The sequence below is a fragment of the Pantherophis guttatus genome, chromosome 7, assembly GCF_059756535.1.
Source record: "Pantherophis guttatus breed Tessera chromosome 7, ASM5975653v1, whole genome shotgun sequence".
Lineage (NCBI taxonomy): Eukaryota > Metazoa > Chordata > Lepidosauria > Squamata > Colubridae > Pantherophis > Pantherophis guttatus.
In genome coordinates this window covers 89,169,760-89,190,692 of record NC_142069.1, presented here as the reverse complement: position 1 = coordinate 89,190,692, position 20,933 = coordinate 89,169,760, and the positions used below count along the sequence as shown (strand labels likewise).

General features: G+C 41.8%; 1 protein-coding gene across 3 annotated transcripts in view; it reads right to left on the bottom strand.

Moving 5' to 3' along the window:
* The window catches only part of LOC117677563 (platelet glycoprotein 4-like), a 36,805-nt gene extending 17,121 nt beyond the window's left edge, over positions 1-19,684 (bottom strand). For 2 of the 3 annotated variants that reach the window (XM_034437870.3, XM_034437871.3), the window contains exons 1-4: positions 19,565-19,684; positions 8,364-8,524; positions 3,364-3,508; positions 1,399-1,575 (exon numbers count right to left, since the gene is read on the bottom strand). In XM_034437870.3, the coding sequence (XP_034293761.2) occupies positions 1,399-1,575; positions 3,364-3,508; positions 8,364-8,524; positions 19,565-19,684 (603 nt within the window). The remainder of the gene's footprint in view (positions 1-1,398; positions 1,576-3,363; positions 3,509-8,363; positions 8,525-19,564) is intronic. The other variant, XM_034437872.3, reaches the window with a different exon arrangement.
* Between the last annotated feature and the right edge of the window lie 1,249 nt (positions 19,685-20,933).

Here is a 20,933-nt window from a genome sequence, read left to right as displayed (position 1 = left end):
GATAGTTTATGGACACTGATGGTAATATTTCTACCTCCTTGATATTTATGGAGATTCTCCGTCATCCGGGTCATGGTTATCCCAAAGATGCTTTTACAAGAGGTGACTGGACTTTCTGTTTTTTCTTTGAAGACATTTCACTTCTCAACCAAGAAGCTTCTTCAGCTCTGACTGGATGGTGGGGAATGGAAGGATTTATACTCCTTGTAGAGAGCTGGTCATTTGCATCCTTTTGTTGTGGCTCCGTTGCCTGAGCCTGAGCTATTGACAGATGCAGACTCTGAGAGTGAGGGGGAGGAGTTGGCAAAGCCTCCCTCTCCAGGACCCTCCTCTCTGGCAATGCCTCCAGAGGACACCGAAGGCCAAACGATAGGCTCAGAGCCAAGCACATCCCAGCAGCCACAGGTGGACAGCGATGAAGAAGATAAGTGCTGGCTGGACCCTCGGCAGAGGCGCAGGGAGAAGCGTGCACCGCAGAGGGGAAGGGCCTTCTCCAGAGACTCAGGGCGGCTTACAATGCGTTAAGCAATAGCCTTCATACTTTTGTATATTTTATACAAAGTCAGCTTATTGCCCCCACAAACCGGGTCCTCATTTTACTCACCTTAGAAAGGATGGAAGGCTGAGTCGACCTTGAGCCTTGGCGAGATTCGAACCAGCAGTAATTGCAGGCAGCTGGATGTTAAATGCTGCTTTAGTAGGAGGCATTAGCCTCCTACGCCACTCAGGCTCCGGATTTTAATGGAGCTGAGTGTTTTAATGGCCGGATGCCCTTCCTGTTACCAATGCGGACTTTTGTTCAGCAGATATATTCTCAATGTGCCCAGAGAGAGAAATATCTGCCGCTACCTAGGATCGAACTCACAGCCTCCTGATTGTGAGGCAAGAGCTCCACCTCTAGGCTACTGCACCACTCACCCATAAAAGACGCTTTTTGCAGACCAAAAATAACTTGTCTGCTGTAAACTGACTCAAGACACCTTGGAGTCAAGCTGGTGTCTTATATGTGGCACATTAGAATATTTTTTGCCTATAAAGTAGATTTTTCCAGTTTGTTTCCCCCATCCACCTGCGATCCAGGACTGACCCTGCTTAGCTTTTTAGATCAGCTCTAGTCAGATAGGTGCTATTACCCGATGAAAGGAAACAAGATAAGAAAATTCAAGCTCTCATTTATTGCTATGACCTTTATTTCTAACATCCGATAGAATAGTTGATACCAGCAATGCTTCTGTATCTGCAATAAAAATCTGGTGACTTTTGATAAGTCATGCTAAGATAGAAATTATTGTTCTGATTTCAATGCCCTGAACTTTCTGAATTTTAAGGAGGTGTTTATGATATCAGCACAGATGCTTTTCTTAGAGTCATTAATTTTCCCTTTGAGTTTATACTTACAGGATGGAATATTCCAACGACTTTATCAATGTTTGGAAATGAAATTAATTCCAGGAAAGGATCTGTATAGCCCCAAAGTATTTCTTTCACGGTTCTCGTTTGGAGTAATTTGGATTTGGATCGTTGTATGAGCATATTCAGGATTTGAGATAGACTTGGATATAAAACAGGTGCAGTCTACGGAAAATGCAAATATGTTAACAAACTTAAAACTGGGATGAAAAATGGGCGAAAATGTTTTGTAACAGGCTTTCATTAAATCTTACATGTGATCAAATCACAGAACATTTTCGAGTTTCAATACTGAATAAGTGCTAAGGATTTGATTTATGTCAATACAATAGACAAGCATCACAGTTAAGTAATCAGTATTTTTGCAGTTAGATAATCAGTATTTTTGCGTACTTTCACCATCATTTCTGACTGATACTTGCATAGGACATAGAAGATAAAATTAATTTTAAAAGCTTCTGGAATAAAATAATAATTTCTGGTTAAAATTCAGAAGGCGGGAAGAGAACACCAATAATAATGAAAGGCAGAAATATTTTGTTAGGTGTAGAAAGTTATGACTAAGGGACTGTATACTTAATGCTACATGCATTGACAGCAGCGAGAATTGTATTTGCACAATATTGGAAAAATGAGAATACTCCACCAGATGAAAACATAATCCGGAAAATATTGGAATGTGCAGAGATGGATAGATTGACATTGAAAATAAAAGATAAAGAAGATACAGAGTACCATTGAATGTGGAATAGGTTTTATCAATGGTTAAATACAAGAGGTAGAAGTTAGATGAAGAAAGATTATTGTTATATGTAAGTAAAATACGAATGTTTTCTATAATTATAAGCATGCTAGTACAATTAATATGATCATAAACAAGCTAATATAATTATAAATATGGTTGTAATTATTACATGTATTATCGTTATTACTATCAGTATATCTATTATGGGTTTTTTTTTCTTCTTCTGTAAAATGAAATGCCCAGACAATACACTGTCTTCAAAATATTTATATATACAGTAGTGGGCAAAATTGTGGAAACTTTTTGGGAAAAGTGTATTTTTGAGGTTTGATGGCTAATAACACCACTTTTTGGGTGGAGTTTCAAGATAATCCTATTCCACTGCTGGAATGGCCTGGGAATAGCCCAGACCTTCACCCAATTGAAAATATATGGAGCCGACTAAAGAAACTTGTTAGTCAGAAGCGACCCAGCAATAAAACCCAGTTAATAGAAGCCATCATTCAATCTTGGTTTCATATTATAAGAGCTGCAGAACTAAAAGACTTGGTTCACTCCATGGGAAGACGTTGTAAGGCCGTCATTCATGCTAAAGGTTACCCAACTAAGTATTAACTGACATGGGGATCATTTTTGTAGATCTCATTTTTTTCTACCTGTTTCACTTTTCTTCTTTATACTGTAACTGCTATTATAATAGCAAATCCTTCCTAAAAGTTACTGCATTACATTCTTGATTAAATTATCTTTCCGTTGATATATAATTTAATGGTACTACTCCTAAAAAATTAGCTAGTTTTAGAAAATACACTTTTCCCAAAAAATTTCCACAATTTTGGCCACTACTGTAAATAAAAAAACTTGACTTAAAAAAAAAATAACGAAAGGTAGCATTACTTTGACTGCTAGAAAATATTTTCATCATTTTGATGAAAAGTTAAGAAATAATACCATAAGAATTAGACGGAGACGGATTTCCAAATTTTGCTGATCTGCCTATCCTAGTCCCCTTTACTATCAACGAATTACCAACAGGTGGTAAGGCTGTATTTCTGGATCACCCAATTCATTCATCCCCAACACCCCCCCCCCAAAAAAAACGGAATAAGAGAGAAGATCATTGCCAAATACGGAGAATACCCAAATTCAAATTTGTACTGATTTATTATTACAACAGGCAGATGAATCTTATGACAGAGTTTGCTTACCACAACAGCAAAGTTGACAGTCGTTATATTGTCACTTTCCAACCCGTTGGACAGTTCAGGTTGAAAAAGAACAATATTTTCCAGGTGGTAAGACAGGGTAGCATCATCGTGTTCAGTGATGTTTTCTTTGGGTTTATATCGCATCCTTGAGGAAAAAAGAGATTCCACTTCAGTTGTTCAATGCGGACAAAATCAGAAATAAGGAGAATTGCCACCCACAAGATTAGCAAAAATAAACAAAAAAAAAAAAATTCATTGTTGTGTTGGAAATGTGAGGCAGTGCCAGGGACTTTTTATCACATGTGGTGGGAATGCCAAAAAACTACAAAATTTTGGCACCAGATAAAACAATGGTTAGAAGAGATATTAACGCAAAATATAGAATCAAAACCACAATTATTTTTACTGGATATCATAAAGGGCAACTACAACAAGGGTACAATATATCTAATGTTACATATTCTAATAGCAGCAAGATTGGCTTTTGCACAAAAATGGGAAAATAAAGACACCCCCGTAGAAGAAGAAGTATTAGCTAAAATATTAACTTGTGCGGAAATGGACAGGTTGACTCTGGAACATAAAGATAAGAATGAAACACAGTATTATGAAATCTGGTACAAATTTTATTACTGGCTTGACAGGAGGAAGAATGCTGGGATAAATGAGTATTGACAAGTTGAATGTTTAGAAGTTTTTATATTAGTTTTCTGTGATAAAAAGGAACAAACTTGGCATTGATGTAAGCTTCACAGATAAAAGAATCTACATGTTTGAAATGGGATAAATAGTGTAAAACTTGTATAGAGATAAGGAATTGTATCAGGGGTGAAATCCAGCAGGTTCTGACAGGTTCTAGAGAACCGATAGCGGAAATTTTGAATAGTTCGGAGAACCAGCAAATACCACCTCTGGCTGGCCCCAGAGAGGGGTGGGAATGGAAATTTTGCAGTATCCTTCCCCTGGAGTGGGGTGGGAATGGAGATTTTGCAATATCTTTCCTCTGCCATGCCCACCAAGCCACGCCCAAAGAACCGGTAGGGAAAAAAATTGGATTTCACCCCTGAATTGTATCGATTGCAAGGTATAACGTGACAAAAATGTTTAAACCGGAGACACCATGTCCAATGTTTTTAATTATTAATAAAAAACTTTTTTAAAAAAAAGAAAAGAAAAGAAATAAGTAGAGTTGCCACTCTCTTTGCCAGAGGACAAATAGAGATTTGACCATCTAACACTTTTCTTTCTTTTCCTGTCTTTCATCTCTACAACATGCATACATATAACATACACACGTAAATACAAAACATATGGTAAGGCCACACTTGGAATCCTGCATCCAGTTTTGGTCGCCATGATGTAAAAAAGATGTGGAGGCTCTAGAAAGAGTGCAGAGAAGAGCAGCAAGGTGGTTTGGGGGACTCAAGGATAAAACATATGAAGAAGGGTTGCAGGAACTGCAGAGGTGGGTTTCAGCAGGTTCTGATCAGTTCTGGAGAACCGGTAGCAGAAATTTTGAGTAGTTCAGAGAACCGGTAGTAAAAATTCTGACTGGCTCCGTCCCATCTGTTCTCTGCTGCCCGAATCCCAGCTGATCGGGAGGAAATGGGGATTTTGCAGTATCCTTCCCCTGGATTGGGGAGGGGAAGGAGATTTTACAGTATTCTTCCCCTGACACGCCCACCAAACCATGCCACGCCCACCAAGCCACACCCACCAAACTGGTAGTAAATATTTTTGAAACCTACCACTGAGGAACTGGGTATGTCTAGTTTGATGAAAAGGAGGACCAGGGGAGACATGATAGCAGTCTTCCAATATCTCAGGGGCTGCCCCAAAGAAGAGGGAGTCAAGCTACTCTCCAAAGCACCTGAAGGCAGGACAAGAAGCAACGGATGGAAACTAATCAAGGAGAGAAGCAACCTGGAATTAAGGAGAAATTTCCTGACAGTGAGGACAATTAACCAGTGGAACAACTTGCCTCCAGAAGTTGTGAATGCTCCAACTTCTTCTTTTTTTTAATTTTTAAAGAAGAGATTGGACAACCATTTGTCTGAAATGGGGTAGGATTTCCTGCCTGAGCAGAGGGCTGGACTAGAAGACCTCCAAGGTCCCTTCCAACTCTGTTATTCTATTCTATTTACAGCCTCTTTTGGTAAGTTTTGCATTGCCCTCTCTGTGAAAAGCAATAATCTTCTTTCTCCTAATCAAAGGGGGATGGTTCAGATTTTGTTTTGTGTTGATGGCTGTATAGATAACCATCAAGAAGAACAAATCACACACACACACACACACACACACACACTTGAAATAAGCTTTCTATTGTTGAAAGCCTAAGGATACAATTCAACCCTATGCAAATAGTTTACATTGAGCCAAGACTACTATATAATATTCCCATGGAAATTAAGGCATAACAAAGCTAGTTTGCAGAAACTGGATGAAAAATAACCACTGGTTGATCTTTGTTGTTAGTCGTGAAGTCATGTCCGACCCATCGCGACCCCATGGACAACGTTCCTCCAGGCCTTCCTGTCCTCTACCATCCTCTGGAGTCCATTGAAGCTCACGCCGACGGCTTCAGTGACTCCATCCAGCCACCTCCTTCTCTGCCGTCCCATTCTTCTTTTGCCCTCAGTCGTTCCCAGCATTCGGCTCTTCTCCAGTGAGTCCTTCCTTCTCATTAGGTGGCCAAAGTAGTTGAGTTTCCTCTTCAGGATCTGGCCTTCTAAAGAGCAGTCAGGGTTGATCTCCTCTAGGACTGACCGGTTGGATGGCATTTGCAGTCCAAGGGACTCGCAGGAGTCTTCTCCAGCACCAGAGTTCAAAGGCCTCCATTCTTTGGCGCTCAGCCTTCCTTATGGTCCAACTTTCACAGCCAGACATTGCAACTGGAAAAACCATCGCCTTGACTATACGCACTTTTGTTGGCAGGGTGATGTCTCTGCTTTTTAGTACGCTGTCTAGATTTGCCATAGCTTTCCTCCCCAGGAGCAAGCATCTTTTAATTTCTTGGCTGCAGTCGCCATCTGCGGTGATCTTGGAGCCCAGTAAAATAAAATCTGTCACTACCTCCATTTTTCCCCCCATCTATTTGCCAGGAATTGAGAGGGGCGGATGCCATGAACTTAGTTTCCTTAATGTTGAGTTTCAAGCCAACTTTTGCACTCTCCTTCTTCACCTGCATCAAGAGGCTCTTTAGATCCTCTTCGCTTTCTGCCATTAGTAGTGGTATCATCTGCATATCTGAAGTTGTTGATATTTCTGCCGGCAATCTTAACTCCAACTTTTGATTCATCTAGGCCCAGTAGTTAGTTGTTGGTTGATCTATTTGAATCCATTTTATAAGTGACAAGCAGTTGGAGGTGTTCCCGTTTATACAGAGCTGGACTTTCTTGGATTTTTTTTCCCCCTTGAAAACGTTTCACTTCTCCTCCGAAAAAGGATGAAAAGGCAACTGAGGAAGCTTTTTGGATGAGCAGCAAAACATTTTCAAGGGATAAAAAAGAAACAAACGTCCAGTTGATATTTGGAAAAGCATCTTTGGGGCAACCCAAAGAGCCTTGGTGGAGCAGTGGACTAAAGTACTGTTAAGTAGCACCAGCTGCCTGCAATTACTGTGAGTTCAAATCTCACCTGGTTCAAGGTTGACTCAGCCTTCCATCCTTCCGAGGTAGGTAAAATGAGGACCCGGATTGTGGGGGCAATAAGCTGACTTTGTATAAAAAAAGAACACCGCTTATGGGGGACTGAAAGCCTACTAAGCAGGTATATACAAAAGCATGAAGGCTATTGCTTAACGCATTGTAAGGCGCCCTGAGTTTCCGGAGAAGGGCAGCATATAAATCAAACCAATAAATAAATAAATAAATAAACCACGACCTGGATGACTGCAAATATCGATACATATGCAAAACTGAAGTGCACCACGATTTGTTCTCCAGCACAGAAAAAAATGGGGACTTGAGTTTTGAAAGGCAGCTTTCGATTGTATTTTTAGAAAACCTTCATCCACAGTTCAACCAGTTCCTGAAAGAAGTGGTTGACATCTTCAGATAAATGCGCTCAAGCAATTATGTTTGATCGTAATTGGTCATCTTGATTCCTTGCACGTAAGGAATAGAGGTTAGACTCAATCTCCCGATCTCAATTGTGAAGGCTCAAGCACTGGAAGTTTTTAAGAAGAGGTTGGATAACCATTTGTCTGAAGTGGTGTAGGGTTTCCTGCCTAAGCAAGGGGTTGGACTAGAAGACCTCCAAGGTCCCTTCCAACTCTGTTATTCTATTCTATTCTATTCTATTCTATTCTATTCTATTCTATTCTATTCTATTCTATTCTATTCTATTCTATTCTATTCTATTCTATTCTATTCTATTCTATTCTATAGAAGGACAACTCCGTCCACCATTTTTAGTAGTTGTCTGTTTGTCAGTACAAGTTCTGAGCTACCTGCAAATTCAAGTTAAAAACAGACTTAGGCATGGTGGAACTTATTCTTAACCCAGGGAGTAGTTTACATAACTTTTTTGAAAAAGTGTTTAGCTGAAACTGTTCATTCTTTTGTTAGCCTACGGTAGAATTATTTTCCATCTGATTTATTTCTTGGCACAATACCAGGCTTGTGAAGAGCTCGGCCTCCAGTTAATTCTTCAAATTAGGAACTTGCCCAAATGTGATTCTATGAGTTAATTCAAGGCTACACAACTCTAGTTTTTTTTTTTTAAATGTCCTTGGGATTTTCCTGCAGATCGCTCTGGGAATTATGGGTTAACAAACTAGGAAAGTACCTTGCATATTCTATGCTTATCTCTTTGGCACAATAATTGTCTTTTGTTCAAGATGCATCAACTTTATGATGTTGAAAACAGCAAACTTTAAAGATTCTCAGTTGTATAGATATATTTAAATACGGTAGAAACCATCTGAAATCATTTCTATTCCTGTTCCATCTGTGCTTTCTAATCCCATGTCTTCATGACATCCTCAGGTCTTGACCTACCTGTAAGTGTAAGGACCTTTCTGCTTCAGGATTGGATTAGAACCATTCATCATCACCTCCTCTGGGTTCTGGACATCAAAGAGCCAAAACTGTCGGTAAATGGGACTTCCTGGAACGACCCAATTCTCATAGGCAGTTGTACCCTTTTCGATGACAGCTTCCTGCAAGGAAGAACAGCAAGAGACAGAAAGATATCTCACTTAGACTTATATACCGCTTTACAGACCTCTCTAAGCGGTTTACAGAGTCAACATATTGCCCCCAACAATCTAGTTCCTAATTTTACCGACCTTGGAAGGATGGAAGTCTGAGACAACCTTGAGCCTGGTGAGGATCGAACTGCTGGCAGTGGGCAGAGTCAGCCTGCAATATTGAATTCCAACCAGTGTGCCACCAGGAAGGAGAATGAGAAAGGGAAGAAGGAAGGAAGGAAGGAAGGAAGGAAGGAAGGAAGGAAGGAAGGAAGGAAGGAAGGAAGGAAGGGCAATAGCACTTAGACCTATATACCGCTTCATAGTGATTTACAGCCCCTCTCTAAGTGGTTTACAGAGTCAGCCTCTTGCCCCCAACAATCTGGATCCTCATTTTACCCACCTCAGAAGGATGGAAGGCTGAGTCAACCTCGAGCCGGTCAGGATCGAACTGCTGGCAATTGGCAGAATTAGCCTGCAATACTGCATTCTAACCACTATGCCACCAGGAAAGAGAATGAGAAAGGGAAGAAGAAGGAAGGGAGGGAGGGAGGGAGGGAGGAAGGAGGGAGGGAGGAATAGCAATAGCACTTAGACTTATATACCGCTTCACAGTGCTTTACAGTCCTCTCTAAGCAGTTTACAGAGTCAACATATTGCCCCCAACAATCTGGGTCCTAATTTTACTGACCTCAGAAGGACGGAAGGCTGAGTCAACCTTGAGCCCGGTCAGGATCGAACTCCTGGCAGTGGGCAGAGTTTGCTTGCCTTACTGCATCTTAACCACTGCACCAGGAAGGAAGGAAGGAAGGAAGGAAGGAAGGAAGGAAGGAAGGAAGGAAGGAAGGAAGAGCAATAGCAATAGCATTTAGACTTATATACCGCTTCACATTGCTTTTACAGCCCTCTCTAAGTGGTTTACAGAGTCAGATATTGCTGGTTAGGATCAAACTCCTGGCAGTGGGCAGAATCAGCCTGAAATGCTGCATTCTAACCATGTTGCTATCAATCATTAATCTTCCAAATCAGTCATCATAACTGCTAACTGTTTTTTTTTTCTAATAGTTTGATGCAGTTCATTGGGCCCTCTGGCCCTGGCCCATGGACTTTGCAACTTGAGCATAAAAATAAAAAAAATATGCTGATTGTTACTGAGCAAAGCAATCTAGGCAGTTGCTGGAATTCAACAATAACCTGATGGCACGTAATCAATCGTTGTTCAATGCTGAATGCCATCGTTCTGTCTTCTACTGGCGACATCAGATATTATCTCTCTAATCATTTCTTGCAACAGGTAAATATTCTTTCGTCAGAGATAGCGCCCTTCTCATATGTTGAGAAGTGGAACTTCAACCTTTATAAAGTAGATAGTTGGACGTGATTATCTGCAAGGCTGTAATAATCCAAAGGAAATCCATTTTAGATGGTGATTTATGAACTGCTTGGCTTGGCTTGCCCTGGGCTGATTTTGCCAAATAGTCAGCAAGGCGTTTAAAGAGACGATATTCTCATTACCCCAAAAAATGAAGATGACTTTAATTGTTATTCAGAAATCAGCAAGCTAAGAATCCTTTCCAAGCTTTTTTTTTTTTCCATAACAAACAAGACATATAGAATAATTGGTTAGAATCGAACTCCACAGCCAACCTATAAATCATAACAACACAGTTTATGAAATACTGGTACAACTAGTCCTCGACTTAACAATCCCAATTGAGCCCAAAATTTGTGGTGCTGAGACATTTGTTCAGTGAAGTTGGCCCCATTTTATGACCTTTCTTGCCACATAAGTGAACCGCTCCACTTGTTATGTTAATAACTTGGTTGTTAAGCGAATCCCCATTGACTTTGCTTGTCCGAAGGTCGCAAAACGGAATCACCGCGACCCCAGGACATTGCAACCGTCATAAATATGAATCAGTTGCCAAGCAGCTGGATTTTGATCACGTCACCATGATGATGCCACAATGGTCATTAAGTGTGAAAAATGGGCCATAAGCCACTTTTTTCTAGTGCTGTTGTAACTTTGAACAGTTATTACATAAAGTGTTGTAAGTTGAGGAGTACCAGCATAGCTTTTTCTTATGGATGTAGATATTTATTTTATTATTTATTTATTTATTTATTTTTTATATGCCGCCCTTCCCCGGAGACTCAGGGCAGCTTACAATGCGTTAAGCAATAGCCTTCATACTTTTGTATATTTTATACAAAGTCAGCTTATTGCCCCCACAAACTGGGTCCTCAATTTACCCACCTTAGAAAGGATGGAAGGCTGAGTCGGCCTTGAGCCTGGTGAGAATTGAACTCGCAGTAATTGCAGGCAGCTGGATGTTAAATGCTGCCTTAGTAGGAGGCATTAGCCTCCTACACCACTCAGGCTGTATTTGATTTATAAACCCCAGTTCTTTTTTTTAAAAAAAATTGTAATTTTAGTAGAATACATATTGGACATTTATACAACATATAAATAACTTATCATATTTAAGCATTGTTTCATAGTGGTTTTCCAGTTATTACTTTAATTCTTCTTCCCCTTTATCTTAATCTATTACTCCATCTTCTTCCCCTCCTTTTCCTTTCCCCCCTTTTTCCCCTATAGAGAACTATACATTTTAGTTATGTCTTTACTATTATACATTTCTACCTTCATATTATATACATTTTTATTCCACTCCGGACATACGATACATCTCTATTTTGTACTTCTATTTTTCTCTCCTAACAGTTATTGTTCTTTGTTGTTAGTCTTAAGCCAGTTATACCATTTATTCCATATTCTATAATATTCTGTCTCTTCTTTTTCCATGATTTCTTTTGTTAATCTGTCCATCTCAGTGCATTCTAAGATCTTATCTATTAATTCTTCCTCCGTTGGGGTTCTTTCCTGTTTCCAGTTTTTTGCATACGTTATTCGTGCTGCTGTTAAGATGTGTAGCATCAAATATTTTATTTCTTCGGAATATGGTTTTGTAAATATTCCTAACAAGAATGGTAACTCCAGTAGGACTAATGACAAGATCCAAAACTTTTTTAGGGGTGGGCAGAAGCGAAGGGTGAGAAAGGATAACAGAAAGCAATGGAACTTCAAAGATTAATGGGGATGCTTCAAAGATGCAGTGAGAAGAAGGAAGAAGAAGAGACGTCAGTCCTCAAGGTTGATTAGAAACAAAATGAAATACAATATCCGGAAGTTTTTAAGAAGAGATTGGATAACCATTTGTCTGAAATGGTATAGGGCAGTGAGGGCTAACCTTTTGTTCTGGCCCAGCTCTGGATTCCCGAGGATATTGACACACATCAATGGTCCTTATCAAATTTATTAAGTAGCAAGAATAAACCAAAGTCCGGCACCTCACGGTTAGATTATCGCAACACGCTCTACATGGGGCTACCCTTGAAGAGTGTTCGGAGACTACAGTTGGTCCAGAACGCAGCCGCGCGAGCTGTCGTGGGTGCACCTAGGTACACCCACATTACACCAATTCTCCACGAGCTGCACTGGCTCCCTATTGATCTATGGTTACAATTCAAGGTGTTGGTTATTATCTTTAAAGCCCTACATGGCTCAGGGCCAGGGTATCTTCGAGACTGCCTTCTACCACATACTCCCAGCGACCGGTAAGATCCCACAGAGTTGGTCTCCTCCGGGTCCCGTCAGCTAAACAATGCTGGCTGGCGGGCCCGCATTGGAGGGCCTTCTCTGTGGCTGCCCCAGCTCTCTGGAACCAATTACCTCCTGAGGTCCGGACCATCCCCACCCTATTGGCATTCCGAAAAGTAGTGAAGACCTGGCTTTTCTGGCAGGCCCGGGGCCGTTGATCTTGCTGTTACAATCTGGCGAGATCTGGCCATGAATAGTGTGAATGGGTTTTAATTGTTTTTAATGGTTTAACTTTTAATGTTTTATATATGGTTTTTAAATGCATTGTAAGATGCCTTGAGTCTTCGGAGACAGGCGGCATACAAACAAACAAACAAACAAATAAATAAATAAATAAATAAATAAGGCTCAGGCTCAACCCATCCAAGACCGAGTGGCTGTGGTTTCCGACGTCCCGATATAGCCAGTTGACGCCATCACTGACTATTGGGGGCGAATCATTGGCCCCCACGGAGAGGGCTCGCAACTTGGGCGTCCTCCTGGATTCACGGCTGTCTTTAGAAGAGCACTTGACGGCCGTGACCGGGAGGATTTTTTATCAGGTCCGCCTGATTTGCCAGTTGCGTCCCTTTCTGGATCGGGACTCGTTACGCACGGTCACTCATGCCCTCGTCACCTCCCGCCTGGACTATTGTAATGCTCTCTACATGGGGCTCCCCTTGAGGAGCACCCGGAGGCTCCAACTGGCGCAGAGTGCGGCCGCGCGGGTGGTAATGGGAGCGACATGGCGCTCCCATGTAACACCTCTCCTGCGCGAGCTGCACTGGCTCCCGGTGGTCTTCCGGGTGCACTTCAAGGTTTTGGTTACCACCTTTAAAGCGCTCCATGGCTTAGGGCCTGGTTATTTACGGGACCGCCTACTACCACCAATAGCCTCCCACCGGCCAGTACGCTCTCATAGAGAGGGACTCCTCCAGGTGCCGTCAGCCAAACAGTGTTGACTGGCGGCCCCCAGGGGGAGAGCCTTCTCTGTGGGGGCACCTACCATCTGGAATGAGCTCCCCCCGGAGATACGGAGGATCCCGGATCTGCGCTCCTTCCACCGTGCTGTGAAGACCTTTTTATTCCATCAAGCGGGCTTGACCTGATCTCTTCCCTTTTTAAATATGTAAATTTTAATCTGTTTTTAAATTATTGGGGTATTTTAATTTGTCTGGGCCAAAAAGTTTAATTTGATTTTATCGGGATTTTAAATTTTGTGTATTTATGTATTTTATTGTTGGCTGTTCACCGCCCTGAGTCCTTCGGGAGTAGGGCGGTATACAAATCAAATAAACTAAACTAAACTAAACTAAACTAAACTAAACTAAACTAAACTAAACTAAACTAAACTAAACTAAACTAAACTAAACTAAACTAAACTAAACTAAACTAAATAAATAAATAAATAAATAAATAAAGGTTGGCAACCAGCCCAGAAAACAAGATACGATAAGACTTTCCCAAAAATGCTCTGATGATAATTACAAGTTGTTTCCAGCAAGAAACTTACTAATGGCGTGTGACTTAAATAGGCTAAGGGAGTGGCCAATGATCCTCAAGCCTTACTCTCGAGGAGACCTCCTCCGCCTGAGTAGCCACTCCTGCCTTTTGGCAGCCCTGCGTGCTCGAGCATTGAGGAGAGGCTCCTCCACTTCACTCTCTCCACTTGAAGGAGCCTCTGGAGGTTCTGAAGGCCCTGGCTGAGTCTCTGCCTCTGGCACCACATCCTCTTCAGCCTCCTCGCTCTCCGATGTGAGCACCGGCTGCGCAGGCTGCTGGCGCGACACCACACCAGCCTCCTTGTCATCGGGATCAGCCACGATCTGCACAGGCCGCTGGCGGGCCACAACACTTTTTCGGTGCAAAGTACCCAAAGCAGGAGGTTGCCCTGAGTGCAACTGAACAAAGACCTGGCTTTCTTCTACTACTACTTCTTCTTCTTTTTGCTAAAGAAGAGGGACAGAAAACAGGAAGAGAGAAAAAGAGAAAGTAAAGAAAGCCAGTTCTTTTCTATAACAGCATCGTTGTGTTGTTGAAAGAAATATCCTGCTAGGTTCTGCTCCAAGTGGGGAAAAAGCCACTGGAGACATGGAGACTGCTTGGAAAGATGGTTTAATGGTGGACAGGATCACATGGCTTGAGTTCCTGAACAGAAAAGGGGCAGATACAGGGAGTCCTTAGGTTTTTATGCTCTCTCTGGCTTTGCATTTCCTGGGGCCCCGAAAGACTATCCTGATTGGTTGTCAGACTCCCAGGGGATGGGGGTCTTAGCTAGCCTTGCTGGCTGATGGTCACATTTGCTTCCCAGGTCACATGTGGTGAGTTTCTGCTGCTATTGTGTAGAGGGCTAATCCTATCTTTGTTGGATCTTTGGCAATTCCTACTATGGCTCTGCCTGAAGGAGGTAGATCTTTGTTATGTAGAATAGACTGGCCCAGGCCTTAATGGCCCATTGACAAAGGGTGGGGGCAGGAAGATAGGAGCTGCTTCAAAACATGCTTATCCATTTCTCATCCAAGGAAATATAATATTCTGCCTTTTTCATATTTCCTAAAATATTTCACTCTTCCAGGAAAGGGGTGGGTGCTAACTTCCTACAGTGTCAAGGGGATGGGGGTGGGGTGGGGGTAAAGGGTCACTCAGGTTTTCCTGGCATTTTCTTGCATAATTCTTCAGAAAGAAAGATCCGTCTGAAACTGCCAAAGAAGAAGGAGTAGGCATGCAGAGAGCAGAGTTCAGTAAATGTTAACAGCCAAGCACGATTTGCTACGATAAGGATTTATCTTTAGTTTCTTTATCTTCTGAATTATATCAGTTGCCCTCCAACTGTGTCCGATGAGTAACTATCACCTTTCTGGATCAGAAATTCTCACCAGTTATTAACACGCCTCTGGGAATGCAACGTGGATGCCCTTTTATTCAAATCTGTGAATCTATGTTCTGTTCTGAGTCCCAAAAGTGCTTTTTCACTTGCCAGGCAATTGGCATCCTTCCTTGTTTTTTGTTTTGAAGACATTTCGCTTCTCATCCAAGAAGCTTCTTCAGCTCTGACAGTTCTGTTCTGAGGTTCATATACCTGAAGAACAAGCTCGCTCATCACTGGGCATCTGTAAATGAAGGTCTTTGGAATTCACAAAGTTCATAGTGATATTTCATCCGTCTTTATCATCACTCAAATGTTGCCTGATAGGATCCTGAGTCCTTCGGGAGAAGGGCGGTATAGAAATAAAATTATTCTTATTCTTATTCTTATTCTTCTATTACCACATGTGGTGGACATGCAGAGATGCAAAGAAATATTGGACCAAGATACACAGGTGTTTGGAAAAAATGACTAAGAGACGTATTGATTTTAAACTAGAGATATTTTTATTAGGGATCTTACCAGAGACATATAATAAAGAATTGCAATATTTAATTGTGAAACTTCTAACAGCAGCTAGAATTGTATTTGCAAAAAATCGGAAAGGAGAAAGGACACCTACTGATGAAGAAATTATTAAGAAAATGATGGACTGTGCTGAAATGAGTAAATTGACATTTGAAAGAAGAGAGCAGGAAGATAAACAATGTTATTTGATATGGGATTTATTTTATCAATGGATGGACAATCAAAAATGGAGATAAACATGAAATATGTGGATGCTGAGATAAATTAAGTCAATTTCTTTTTTTTTTTTATATGAAAATAATTTCAAAATAGTGATATTTTGAACAGAGGAGGAAGCACAAAAGGATACAAACCGATTGATATACTGTCTGTAACTGTATGGAATGATGATTTTTTTATGTTTTATTCTTGTTTAAAAATAAAAAAATTATTGGGGAAAAAAAATGTTGCCTGACACGAGAGCCTTGATGACATTAAACCTGCTATCAGGTGATTAATAGAGACTAAACTGGTTTTGAACTTAATAACGGCTGCCAGGTTACTGGTGGCACAGTACTGGAAGAAGGAAGATCCACCCACCATTGAGGAATGGACATTAAAAGTTGTGCATTTGGCAGAAATGGCAAAAATTTCATCATACCTTAAAGACCATTCAAATGAGAGATATATATCGGAATGGAGAAGATGGATTGATTATATACAGAAGAAATATCCGAATAAGAAGATTCATATAGCTTATGAATGAAATAATTTTAAGTAGTTTATATCTGGGTTTTTTTGTTTTTGTTTTTTGTTTTTTTTAGTTATAAGGAGTTAAGGACCTAGGGAGAATATGAAATGTAATAATTTGTTAGCATATTCTAGTTTTTGATTTGTGAATGCTATACCCTGTGCTTGTTCTGGGAAGTCGAGGGAGGGGGGTGGGGGGGGAGGGAGGGGAAGGAGGGGTGGGTAGGTGAAAATGTTTGTATTTCTTATAAAACTTTTCAATTAAAAAAAAAAACCTGCTATCAGGTGGTCTCCTGGTCAAGACACGGACTCTATTTTTTATATATATATATATAATTTTTATTAATATATTCTATACACCAATACACAAATAAAATATACAATCCTGCCACCATGGTGTAATGTGATTACATTGTCCATAAATATAAAGTCATTCCTTTATACATACATATTTGCCATCATATATATACATCATCATATATCTATTCTATCCCACCTTTTCTGGACCCAATCGTACCATAGTTTCCAACTCTGAATCTTTTTTACCATTGATCAATCTAGTTAATCTATCTGATTCCGCACACTCATTAATTTTATATATTATTTTCAAATCCATCGGTAAGTATTGATTTTTCCACTCCTGCGCATACGCTAATCTTGCTGCAGTAATAATGTGAATCAACAAGGACCATATATCTGATTTAACATTCAAAGGTTTTGCCCCCCATAGGAAAATCTCGGGCCTTAATTCCAAATTAATCTGTGTAATTTCCAAAATCCATTGCCGTATTTTTCCCCAATATTTAACCGCCTGCGGGCAGTTCCACCATTGGTGAAAATAGGTTCCATTACTGTAACCGCACTTCCAACAGCAGGCAGATGTCCGACACGGACTCTATTTTAATCAATAACATCTACTGTTCTCAGCAAAACAGTCAAGGCACTTTTTGGTCTGTAGGAACATCTCGAGTGTGTGCAAACAGAAGAGAATAACAGAGTGGGAAGGGACCTTGGAGGTCTTCTAGTCCAACCCTCTGCTTAGGCAGGAAACCCTATATCCATGATGGCGAATCTATGGCACATGTGCCACAGGTGGCTCACAGAGCTCTCTCTGTGGGCACGACAGCCATTGCCCCAACCCAGTTCCAGTGGGCACGCACGCGTGCCTCCCACCGGCCAGCTGGTCTTCAGGCCCCATGCATACGCAGGGACAGGATGCATGCGGAAGACACACACGCGCATGTGGGGTGGGTTCTACTTGCCTTTACTACTGGTTTGCAATAGCTTGCTTCGCTCGTGAGCGTGCGCATGCTTGCTTTTCTGCACAGACACAGAAGCCTACTGGTTCTATAGAACCAGTCCGAACTGGGGGCAACCCACCACTCGTTTGCACGGAGGAGGAGAAGGAGGAAGGGGAGGAGGAGGAGGAGGAGGGGGAGGAGGAGATGAGTGTGGGGTCCTTGGTGCGCTGAACTTGGTGGTTTTCTTGCAGACATTTGTTTACCAACGTATGTGACATTGTCCTGGAGTTTTATCTTGAGTTCTGGGTGAAATTGCCGTATTTCTTTCTATGTTGTTCTTGGATCGATTGCAATCGGTTGCTCAGAACATACAAGGTTGGGAGGGATCTTGGAGGTCTTCTAGTCCAACCACCTATTTGAACAGAAGAGACTATACCGGTGATGGCGATCCTTTTCGGCACCGAGGGCCCAAAAAACAGCCTGAAAATGGTCCGAAAAACAGCCTGGAAAACAGCCTGTTTTTTGGGCATTTTTCGAGCCGTTTTCAGGCTGTTTTCCAGCGCTCTGGCACCTGCGAAGACCAGATGGCTGGAAACCAGAAGAGCAGCTGGCGACAGTGCGTGTGCCCACAGAAAGGGCTCTGTGTGCCACCTCTTGCACACGTGCTATAGGTTCACCATCACGGAACTATAATATTCCGTACAAATCATCAGCAATCTCTTCTTAATAACCACCAGTGATGGATCATCCACAACTTCTGGAGGCAAATTGTTCCACTGATTAATTGTTCTAACTGTCAGGAAATTTCTCCTTAGTTCTAGGTTGCTTCTCTCCTTGATTAGTTCCCACCCATTGCTTCTTGTCCTGCCGCCAGGTACTTTGGAGAATAGCTTGACCCCCTCTTCTTTGGGGCAACCCCTGAGATATTGGAAGACTGCTATCCTATAGTGTCTAGTCCTTCTTTTCATTCAACTAGACATAATTCCTACTTCTGCCCTTCCTGGCTGGCAAATAGACGATCAAAGGAACATCTCATTCATTTGTTTATTTTTCATCCACCCCACCCCACCCCACCCAAAAAAATCCTCCATTTGGAGAATAAATCAGCCAGAAAATCAGCAGATGTTAGGTGAGTAGGAGATAGGTGGAGAAACAATTAAGGTTGCTGGTGGCCTGTAATGGTTTACATCATAGGTAAGAGTAAAGATTCCCCTCGCACATACGTGCTAGTCGTTCCCGACTCTAGGGGGCGGTGCTCATTTCCATTTCAAAGCCGAAGAGCCAGCGCTGTCCGAAGACGTCTCCGTGGTCATGTGGCCGACATGACTCAACGCCAAAGGCGCATGGAACGCTGTTCCCTTCCCACCAAAGGTGGTCCCTATTTTTCTTTTTTTAAAATTTTTTAAAAACAAACTTTATTCAATATAAAAAGATAAAAGATTGTACAAAACATTCTTAATTCTAAAAAAAGAAGGTACAATTCTAGATTACATATATACTAAAAACTAACAAACAGGATTATCTATCTATATTTGAACATGTAAGTACATGTATACATTAACCTTAATTTCTTAATGACGGTGTAAATTTGTTATCCTTAATTTCTTACTATATTTGACTTTAATTTTTTTTCTTCCGATTGATCCATTCATACCATCTGTCCCATATTTTGTAATACTCTGAGTCTTCTTTGTTGTTTAATTTTAAAGTTAATCTATCCATTTCTGCACATGTGAATATTTTTTGAATATTTTTGTCCCTATTTTTCTACTTGCATTTTTTACCTGCTTTTGAACTGCTATCTTGGCAGAAGCTGGGACAAGGAACGGGGAGCTCACCCTGTTACGCGGCACTAGGGATTCGAACTGCTGAACTGCCGACTTTTTAATCGACAAGCTCAGCATCTTAACCACTGAGCCACCACGTCCCTTCTATGCTTACATCATAAGCAAAGGTTTTAGAAGAAAGGGATGAGAAATGCAGGGATTCGAGGCTGCTCTTACCTTTTCTACTGTGTCCTCGATGAGGTTATTTCCAACTGGGATTAAAATTCCGCCGAGGATGGCCAACGCTGCCCCAATGATTGTTCCTGTCAGCAAGCCGCAATTTTTATTACACCCCATGCTTCTTCACACAGTTGCAGGTCCTTGCAGCTGCTCCTTCTGTTCCTTTGACTTGATGTTTTCTGATGTTCGCTCAAAATATATATCAAAGAGATCTATGCACGTTTTTAAAAAAGAGGTTGAAGTACAAAGTACAGCATCAACTGTTCAGTGGAAGACGATTGAGAAACATGTGGGGGAGGGGGAAAGTAATTAAGATTTATTTATTTATTATTTATTTATTAATCAAATTTCTATACCGCCCTACTCCCGAAGGACTCAGGGCGGTGAACAGCTAAGATAAAATACAGATAATACAAATATTAAAAATCCCTTAAAATTATTAAATATTTTGGCTGAAACACAGATTAAAACACCCAATTTATAAAATCACGAATTAAAACATTTAAAAGAGGAGAGTTAGGCCAGGCCAGCCTGCTGAAATAGAAAAGTTTTGAGAGCATGGCGAAATGTGCGCAGATCCGGGATCCTCCGTATCTCTGGGGGGAGCTCGTTCCAGATGGCGGGTGCCCCCACAGAGAAGGCCCTCCCCCTGGGGGCCGCCAGTTGACACTGTTTGGCTGACGGCACCCTGAGGAGCCCCTCTCTATGGGAGCGTACTGGTCGGTGAGAGGCTATTGGTAGCAGAAGGCGGTCTCGTAAATACCCCGGTCCTAAGCCATGGAGCGCTCTAAAGGTGGTAACCAAAACCTTGAAGTGCACCCGGAAGACCACCAGGAGCCAGTGCAGCTCGCGCAGGAGGGGGGTCACATGGGAGCGCCACGTCGCTCCCATAACCACCCGCGCGGCCACATTCTGGACCAGCTGGAGCCTCCGGGTGCTCCTCAAGGGGAGCCCCATGTAGAGAGCATTGCAGTAGTCCAAGCGGGAAGTAATGAGAACATGAGTGACGGTATTTAACGAGTCCCGATCCAGAAAGGGACGCAACTGGCAAATCAGGCGGATCTGATAAAAAATCAAGATCACTCAACCACTGACCAGAGACAAAAACCAGGTCTAGCGTGTTTCCCCCCGTGTGAGTAGGGCCATGAACTAACTGGGTCAGGTCCATGGCCATCATGGAAGCCATGAACTCCCGAACCACCTCAGACGCCTCACCGACGGATGGCAGGTTAAAATCCCCCATGACCATAAGCCTGGGGGTGTCAACCGCCACCGTGGCTATAACATTGAGCAGCTCGGGCAGGGCTGCCATCACGTGGCAGGGAGCCAGGTACGTAACCAGCACGCCCATCTGCACCCCATGACC